Raw genomic sequence first — 9,734 nt, 5'->3', positions numbered from 1 at the left:
TCTTTATAATTTAGTTTACTTCCGAATATTTTAAATATTATGAAAAAAAAAAAAAAGCCATAAACAACGCTGTTATTCAAAACATTTTGAGGTATAAAACATAAAAAGATTTGGATTTTCTTTTTTTCTTTTTTTTTTTTCTTTTTTTTTCTTTTGTTTTGTAAAAAACACACACAGTGGTTTATTGAGTACTTACAACGTTTACACCTTCAATATTAATTAGATTCCACTTTTTCCCTTACGGACGGAAGTGCACATAACCAGTAACTGTTGAAAACATCTTCAAATACCGAACGACCACAACAAAATTACAACACTAAATACCGAGTCAATCGAAACATTGGTGCAACTGCTTCTGTTGAAATATAGCTTTATAATCCCATGAATATTTATATCCAAAAGGCCAAGTATTAAAGATACACTTCACATACACACTAATGCCAGGGAGGGATTTTTTTTTTTTTTTTTCCTTTTCTATGATTCTGTTTTCCCCACGTGTTTTATACAGAGCAAATAACATTCACAAAACATTTAGAGACATTACCCCTTACCAAGCTGGAGTTTCCTCTTCATATATGGAATGCTTTTTCCCTCTCCTTCAAATATCCACATTTTGGGGGGTTGGGGGAGAAATTGCACATAAATAAACTGGATGATTCCAAATACAAAGAGTCCTCAGAGGAGAGCTCGCTACCGAGACTAAGAGGACGGCTCCTCCAGTCCTGCCGTGCTCACTGCTTGAGCTCCAAAGCCCAGACATGCTGCGGCCAGCCAGTCCTCCCTTTGGTTTTCTTATCGTTGCTGCTAACTGTGCTTTTCAAGATTTCGTTCTGGGGAGACAGGATGCGAGGGGAGAGACGGAAACAGAACGGGGAGAGGAGAGAAAAAAAAGGTTAGATATATTCCTCCCCTTTCTAGGTTTCATCTGCTCTGCTTCGAGATCGAGAACTACGAGACAGCCGAACTCAGCGAGGCCTGCGGGCTTCCAGAGACATAACGGGGACCCGCTCGGGATCTCTCCGCGGGCGAAGCCGCCGCCCGTGGGAGCGGCCTCGCGCCGTGCGCGCCCGGCCGCGGAGCCCTGCGGAGGCCGGCTCGCTCTCCGCGCCACCCCGCTGCTCTGTGGCGGCCGCAGCGCGGGGCTGCAGGCTCAGAGGCGCCAGCTATCCACGGGGATTACCATAAGGCCCCCCCTAAACCATCCGCTCCCCGATTGCGGGGAGAAGCCGGGCACTGGCACGTACCGGGGCAGAACATGGGACTTGCGGCCGCTAACTTATGCGGGAATCAGTCACACGCCATGGGGCCTACACGAAACTGGGCTTGCGCTGCCTCGTCTTAACCAACTCTCCCGTTAAAAATCAAAAAAGTTGAAGCGCCGAGTGCAGGGCCAGGAGAGCCTCTCGCTGAGAACCTCGCACTTGCCGAGGGCTGAAAGCTGGGCTGGGCTTAGCAGGTAATCATGCCTTCAGCTTTTCATTTAAGAGAGCAGAGGCTTGCCCCCTGCGAGATCACGGTTAGGGATACGGGACAAGCAGCAGCCCGGGAATATCCTCCCCGGGGGCCCTGATGTGTGGCGATCTTTTCCCCGAGGCTGCTCTCGGCCGCCGGCTCGGACCCGGACGCCGCCAGCCGCTCGCAGCCGCGCACGGTCCCGCTTTTGGCCCGCAGCTACGGCCAGGGAGCGGCGGGACCGAGGCGGCCCCCACGGACGTGCCCCGGCCACTGTGCCCAGCGGGGAGCCGGCCGCGCTCGGATGGGGCCCCGGCGGGCGGCCGAGCAGCCTCCCCTCCGCGGCTCCCCCGCCCCGTCCCGCCCCGTCCCGTCCCGTCCCGAAGCACTGACCAGCTCTTTCTTCCTCTTCTCTTCCTTCACGTCTGTCTTCTTGATCTCTGCCTTGAAAGCCTCCGCCTCCCCGTTCTGGTCGTCCTTCGCCAGCAGGTCCATGAGGTAGGCGATGTAGCTGGTGGCCAGACGGAGAGTTTTGATCTTGGAGAGCTTGGTGTCGGCGGGCACGTTGGGGATGCACTCCCTCAGCTCCGCGAAGGCGCTGTTGATGCTCTGAGTCCTGCGCCGCTCCTTGCGGTTCGCCGTGCCCCTGCGTTTCACCGGCCGGGGCCCCCCGAGCCCCGGCGGGCCGTTCCCGGGCGGCACCCCCCCGTAATGGGAGTGGTCCATGCCCGGCGCCCCGTTGGCGTACTCAGGGCTGTAGGACAGAGCCATGCTGTAGTCGGGGGGGGACATCTCCGGGTGGCTGCTGATGAGCCAGCCGTGGAAGTAGGGGTTCTCCTCGTGGCCACAGCGGGTGGCGGCGGCGGCGGCGGCAGCGGCGGCGGCAGCGAAAGGGTAGCCCTCATGGTGCACCACCGGGTGGTGGGGGAAGCCGCCCACAAGACTCATCCCCGCTCCCTAGAGCACCCCACCCCGCCCCCCCGGGCCCCAAAACAAAGGTTTCCCCTCCCCGCCCGCCCCCCACCCCCGTCGCAGCGGCGGGAGATGCTGCCCGCCGCTCACCCCTCAGCACTGCCCCGCTGCCCGCTGCCTCTCCATAGGGCGCTGCTGCAAAGTCCCCGCGGGTGCCCGAGCGATCCCCCCTCCCCGGGCGCCGCCGCCGCCGCTCATGCGTTGTGCCTCCACCTCCTCCTCCTCCTCCTCGCCCGGGGCCGGGTCTTCGAGGAAGCGCGCACAGAAAAAAAAAAAAAAAAAAAAAAAATGCTACGGAGAGATGTCGACCAAAACAAAATGGCTTGGCTTGGCTTTCCAGCCTGGGATCTTCCTCGCCTCTTGCTTCCCTCCGCTCTCGCCAAGTCCGCCGCGGCCCGGCCGGGTAGTACTTACACGCGGCCCCCCTCCATGCGCCCCCGGCTCGGGGCGGGCGGCGCTGGCTCTGCCCTGCGCGGCGGCGGGGCTGTCAGTGCTGGGCGGGCGCTCGCATCTCTGCCCGCCGCGCCGCGAGCCTCAGCGCCCCGGCGCTCCTCTGCGGCATCCGCGCCGCTCGGCCGGGCAAGGCGGCGGGGCGCGGGGCACTGGCAGGGCTCCCCGGCCCGATCTCCATGTACAGCTACATGTTTAGGGCCGCTCGGGTTAATATATGTCGTCAGAAGCGGCGGCCGCCAATGGCCGGGGCGGGGGCGGAGCCCGCCGCCCTCCGCAATAAAACTTTTTGATGTTCGCTCTGCTAATTGCCGAGCTCCTCTTTTAGGATTGGCTGCCCCTCCGCATCCCTAATGTAATTAAAACAAGGGGGGAAAAATTATCATGGAGGCAGAGGTTAATGCAAGTGTTTAGCAGATGCCTTACAGTAAAACCTGCGTTAAAAAAAAAAAAAAAAAAATTGAAAAAAACCCCAAACAACAAAAAACCCCCTACAAACTCATTAAAACTTAAATATCGGATAATCTCAAACCAGGTACAGTATGGATCCAAGAAGTTTCTCGGCAAAAGTCTGTGTGAGAGCTAGATAGGCTCTGAGGTTGCTTTGGCAAAGTGCTTTGTGCCGGTCCGGCAGAGGAACAAATAAATCCGGCTTCGGAGGGCACTTCATCGATGCCCGACTCCGACAGGCATGGCCCAGCAGCGCTGCGGCTTATACCCGTGTTGCTGGTTAGCACACACCACGGGATCGCTGGTTCCCGTGAGGAGGGAGGCGAATCTCTGCCTTGCCTGACACCCAGCTTGCGAGCCGGCTTAGCATGGGCTGGCTCCGGCCGCGCTCCTGCTGACTGAGCGAGGGAGAGGAGCTCGGGGCTTGCACGGGGATGCTTTTGAAAGAATTGTTTTGAGACATTAACAATAAGCCCGACTCTGACTGATTCTTTTCCAGCTTACTGATTGCGCCTATGCACCTCCACCAGCGTTCACCCGAGTGACTCAGGCGCCTGAAATCGGTTTCATGCTTCTTGAACCGGTATGATCGGTAAGTAACCGAATATTTTTTACAGCGTGTTCCGAACTAATTCTCTAGCTTTTACTAACAAACATATAAATATTTCTCAGCATTCCCGCTTTTGCAGTATAAAAGACCGGCATCCGCGAAAAGCAGGTTTAGTTATGGAAAGGGAGTAGTTAAATGTTTACTTAACGGCCAGGCTAAGGAGGAAATTTCCTGTAGTTATTTAGGTGTTTTGCTTTAGTAAGCTTGAAGATATTACAAAAGAAAAATGGATCTCAAGCCGGAACTCATGGAAAACTCGGAGGCGAGGTGCATTTGTTGTCATCCTCAAATGGAGCCGAGCATTATTAAATAGCTGCGAAATACCAAACACCCACCCTTATTTGTGCTGGCTGACGCCTAGGCTGATTCGGCGTATATTGCAACGCAGTTCTACAACATAGGCAGTGTGGAAAACTGTGTCAACAGGAGCCGAGAGGTCGTAAATTAAAGAAAGAGAAAGATAGAGATGGAGGAGTCGGCGAAAGAAGGCAGAAAGAACTGTGGTGCAATTTCTGCAGCAGCTTAACGCGCTCTCCTGTACAGAGGCGGTGGGGGTAGCTCGGGGGCAGCGCTGGGTGGTGGGAAGAGGGCGAAAATCAACTCAATGCCCGGGGAAAGGGGGCAGGCAGAGCTCGGGCGGTCCCGGCGTGCAGAGGGCTGCCGATGGTACACGGCGGCTTGTTGGGAGCCGGGGGCTTTGCGAGTGGGGCTGCCGGCTGTCGGCGGGGAATGCCCTGCAGGGAGTGGACGGTCCCCGCGGATGAGGCCGTCCGCCAAGGAAGGGAGCAGCCTGCCGCGGTACCCGGGAGCTGCCTGTCGGGGAAAGGCTGAAGGGGAAGAAGAGTGCCGGACTCGCGGTTCGGCTGGACGGGGTGTGTAGAGCAGGACCTAGAGGGGAGACGTGCACAGAGCACAGAGATGCAGGCGGAGGTTTTTATAAGCATATACACATATGCGTGAGCGTCTGGGTGTAAACTGAGTACGAAAGTGAAAAACTAGTCCAGATGTAGAATTGATGTATATACACATATATCTTATACGTACACACACATGCCTCTAAGCAGCTGATGGATATCTGTATCTATATATGCACAAGCACACGTGTATATATGGTGTTATCCCAAGGAAAGAATGTGTCTGCAGTGTGGATTTTTAAATGTAAGGAAGGCCGCGGGCAGACGGTGCAGGCAGAGCCCCGGAGCGGCCGGACCGCCGCTCGGGATGAGATGCCTGCAGTGCGCAGCCTGGAAATCCACCCAGTTTCTGCAGCAGTTCTCCAGCTTTGTTTTGCTGCATATATTTTTGATGGGAAGAAGTGGACATTGTCAGGGCCGGAAAGTTATATTGGCTTGCAAACGGGCGTGTGTGTCTTTACACTGTCCCTGTTTGTGTACGAGCTTTCCGATGCACTGCAGGTTAGACTGCAACTGTGACAGTCTCTGTGACAAGACACTGCGGCCGCTCCGATTACATCTCAAATGATGAAGGAAACGGAAAACATGAGACAGAGAAAAAGTAATAAAATATACAGGAGATATCGATCAGAACACCAGTCTCCAAAGCTAGCATCATGACTGCTTAACTAACTTTGGCGAAAGAGGATCTCTAGATAAAGCATCCAGAAGGATCTTTTGCATATATATATATGTGTGTGTGTGTGTGTGTGTGTATATATATATATATATATATATATATATATGTATATATTCTCCTCTTATCCCAGCAATTATTTATGAGTTTTATAAAGCGAGTTTTAGAGCAAATGTAACTCTCTTTTCCTTCCTCAGCTTATAAATACTCAGGATTTCTGATAATGGGTTGTAGCCTTTTCTGTTTGCTCCATGCGTTGCAAAACGCTGCAGTTCAAGGTATCTTTCCCAATACTATGCTCAAAGACCGCTAAAAAGCGCCAGCCTTTTTCCCATCTTACACTTATTAATTTGATTACAATTTTTTTTGTGCACAAATAATATGGTGAAAAAAAATAATAAAAAAAAAAGAACAGAAAAGGAAAAGAAACTCTAGTTTATGTCATTTTCTTTCCCTGCCAAAATAGTTTCATGTCAGGCAGCGATTTATCTGGACTCTGCTGCCAAGCAGGACTCTCCTAGATTGCTATAATAAAGGAATTTTGGTGGAGTCTGTGCCGAGGCTGGTTTTCTCTTCCTCTACCCGCTTTTAAAAATTTATTTTATTTTATATTTTTCGGGAGTCGGTGTGTGGGGCTGTATCGGTAGGTTTTGCCCTGCGCTCGCTGCCTCTCCAGCCCCTCGGCGGGGCCGAGCGGGAGGAAGGGGCTGCCCTTGCCCCCCGCTGGGTGCTCCGGGGGAGCGGAGCCCGCTCAGCGCCGCCGGGGCCACCCGCTGCCCGGCCCCGGCACTCAGTCGCCGCCGGGCCGCTTATCGCCAGCTCCCTCCTCTCCTCCGGGCCAAGAGTAGGGTGGGAGTCGGGATAACAGAACAACAGAGCTGTGCTACCCCCTCCTCCCCCCACCCCCTCCCGGGCTTGTGTGAATTAAGTTAAATTGCAAATTAAGCTAATTTCTCCGAATCGGTCGGAGAAAACGGTATGGAAACGAGGAAGAGGTGCGGACACTGGGTGGTCGGAAACACACATCTGCTGGGGACTCCCGGGCTGGCTGACTGGGAACACTGCGGCCACACCGGGCCAGAGCCTGTGGGGGCAGGCCAGGGGCAGAGAGGCGCCTCACCGGTGCCTGGGCAGCGAGCCCGCTCGTCTGCTTCTTTACCGCACCTTTCTTTGGAGGAGCGCCCGAAATCGGTGGGACGATTATGGCGACAGGGCAGCGGCGGGAGCCTCAGTCACCGCTGAGGTGCCCGGTACCGGTGCCAGACCTATCCATCCCTGCTCCGTGCAGCAGCATCGGGATCTCCCTCCGTAATTTTCATTAAAGCAAAGGAATAATCAGACACGCGAAAGCGCCCCAAGGGCGCCCCGTCCTTTGCTTTTGAGGCGCTGCCCTGGCCGAGAAACCCCCTCGGCGTCTGTCCTGCCCGCAGCTCCCTAAGTACCGGGGTGCCGATCCCGTCTCCTTTCTCCCGGCTGCCCACCGCATCCCTCAACCGTCCGGTGCACGGCTTGAAAAGCCCAGACGGCTTTGAATTTCTAGAGTGCATGATGTCATTGACCCGGGACCAAACGTATCAGACAGGGGTATCGTTCTCGGATAGACTCGGGGATGCTGGAGCATCCCGCGTCCCAGGGATGAGACGCATCCTGTATCTGGGGCGTCGCTTAGGAGTTTGTGAAAGGACATAAACACGCAAGAAAAGGGATTTTTGAAAAGAGAGAAATATGATTTGGAGGTCAACCTGTCAGTGCGGGTTAATGAAAAGGACTTGTGCCTAATGGGACCGGCTTGCACCCTCTCTTGTGCTCACACAACCTGTATTTCAACGCCCAGGGCAGAGGGCGGGATCGGGCCCAGCAGGCCCGAATTAGTCGCTGCCCTTAGAGGTGGAGGAACCCTGGTTTACGTTACTATTATCGGTAATGAACGCCCACATATTTCAAACATGAAAATCTCGCAGTCGTTGTGTATACAAAAAGAAAAAAAAAAAGGAAAAAAAAAAAAAGGGGAAAAAAAAGGAAAAAAAAAAAAAGAGAAAAAAAGAAAAAAAAGATCAGGGATGAGAAAAACCCAAGACACTGACCATTTCGCAAGTCACAATGATTGGCAGTAAACGCTGGACCCTACGCGTTTTACCACTGCATGTGCAAGCAATTATTCGAGGATTGCTTATATTTGTGACTGAGCATCCAGAGTTGCATTTAGACCCTGGACAGGAATCAGGGAAAGAAAATTCCAACCAAGAGCCCCTCTTCGTCAGAAGAATAGTAATAAAGAGCTTACAAAATTCTGCAGCGAACACCGTGTGTCTTTATTTACTGGAATTGTTATTTGCATCTCCTATACATGCATGCATGTATAAACACGCACACGCATACAGACAAACACGCTGTTTTTCTAAGTAATATTTGTTTGTATTCCCGGGTAAGAACATCTTCAATTGCTCTCGAGCTCGACTCTGATGAAATAGTTTGCGAATGTAATTGCCTTCATTAACGAGTATTTTGTTGTCCAGCATCTGAAATTCAGACGGTGGAGGAAGAAGAAAGCTGGACTGGCATCGTTTTGTGTTTAGGTTAACAAAAACCAACATTTCTATTGTCATTCTTCATGGAAAGTCTCCATTTAACGAGGCTGGGGCTTAAGAAACCTTCATAGATCAAAGGTAACCTCTCTTGGCTTAAGAGAAAAATCCCTCTGGAGCAGTGAAAATTAGCTGCAATTTGGCCCTAACTACACGTCCCAGAATGTCGGTGTCGTCCTGCCGGTGTCCCCCGGGCCGTACCTGCTGCACTGCACCCCTCTCCCGCCTGCCCGGGATGGGCTGCGGCACACGGGCTCGTCCGAAAATGCAGCTGCTCAGCGCTGCAAACGTCGGCTGCACACTTGTTGCAAGCATCAGCCCGCACGGCAATTCCTATGTGCGTATCTCGGTGTAATTGATCTGGCTGAGTGAGGTCTTTTTGGTAATTTGGATACACCAAGTCTCCAGTTAATGACATATAATCAGCCTTTAGGTCACTTGGTCATTCTCTTATTACAAACCCCTCCTGCTCTCTCTGATCTCCTTTCAAACTAAATTTCACACAAACAAATAAAGCAAGACAGGGACAAGTCCTTAAAATGCAAGAGTGAAATATTGGAGAATTGCTCGTGGGGAACTATAAACATTTTTAAAAAGAAAAAAGCGAAAAGATAGGACAGAACATCTTATCGAGAAAGAGAGCATTGTGTACAAAACACGGAGGGAAAACCGGTCTGGCTTGTGTTAAAAGTGACATAAAATTAAAATAAAATAATTACAAACAGAAATGGCATAATGTAAACAGAATACAGGATATTTTACTAGAAACGTACGGCCGCGTACCGTAATTTGTTCGTACAGATGATACAAACTATCTGTGGATACACAAAATGTTTATTTGCTGCACTTTAAATGGAAAAAAATTTCTTTACTCTTCTTTTCAGGAAAGTTAAGAAGACGGAAAATGAAGAAGTGTACCTCCTCAGACCTGGAGGGAAACGGAGCGGCGGCCAAAAGGAGTGGGTGTAAATGCGACAACAAAAATAAATACTTTATATCACCCTGCAGAACTTATTTTACTAAGTCAACATTTTGTTTTTCTGCTGCTCACCTTTTCTTTCCTCTAGGGAGAGACAATGCTCACTTTTTATTAGGTATTCCCTAAAAGTTTGTTTTGATCCCCGCCCAGGTGTGTGTATATGTACATACATATATACAATCAAGAGGCTGAGGTTCATGTGTGAGCAGAGGCGACCGGGAAGAGGGGAGATCAGATGCTCTTAGGTAAGATCCCACGGCCCTACAGGCTGCAGGCGACTCATTGCAAAGCCCCCGTTGTTCGGAGGTGATTTATAAAATCGAGACCGGGGAGATATCAATGTCATTCAAGTGTGAGCGCTCTGAGAAAGCCTGCAGAAGAGGGCTGCGACCCACATTCCCTCCCAGGCATTAGCGCCTTTCCAAATACTATCGACATTTCTGCCGGAGGTCTCCCTGGTGTGTAACACGGGGCTCAGACAGGCGCTAATTGAGCACGTAGCGTGTGCGAGGTTGCGACAATGAGCGTCGGGGCAGGCTCACACAGCGGCAGAAATGGGAGCGATGGGTAGAAGGGAAGGAGCGTCACAGGCCCCCGAGCAGTGCGTGTTGGTGTGACACATCTCAACATTATTACTTCAACACGT

At 52.0% G+C, this 9,734-nt stretch overlaps 1 protein-coding gene and 1 long non-coding RNA gene across 2 annotated transcripts; one reads left to right on the top strand and one right to left on the bottom strand.

Moving 5' to 3' along the window:
- On the bottom strand, positions 1 to 2,400 carry HAND2 (heart and neural crest derivatives expressed 2). The gene is made up of 2 exons (XM_086889966.1): positions 1,846 to 2,400; positions 1 to 830 (listed from the first exon to the last, which is right to left on the bottom strand). Exons 1-2 carry the CDS (start codon positions 2,398 to 2,400, stop codon positions 732 to 734), a joined length of 654 nt encoding a protein of 217 aa, XP_086746092.1. The 3' UTR covers positions 1 to 731.
- A 749-nt stretch (positions 2,401 to 3,149) lies between these two features.
- On the top strand, positions 3,150 to 9,123 carry LOC111927916 (uncharacterized). The gene is made up of 3 exons (XR_002863822.2): positions 3,150 to 3,409; positions 3,824 to 3,916; positions 8,994 to 9,123. It is a non-coding gene; the product is annotated as an uncharacterized LOC111927916 (long non-coding RNA).
- Positions 9,124 to 9,734: the final 611 nt, after the last annotated feature.

Source organism: Cyanistes caeruleus, chromosome 5 (assembly GCF_971803275.1).
Source record: "Cyanistes caeruleus chromosome 5, bCyaCae1.hap1.1, whole genome shotgun sequence".
NCBI lineage: Eukaryota > Metazoa > Chordata > Aves > Passeriformes > Paridae > Cyanistes > Cyanistes caeruleus.
Note: the sequence above shows the minus strand (reverse complement) of the source record. Positions and strands in the feature narration are given on the sequence as shown.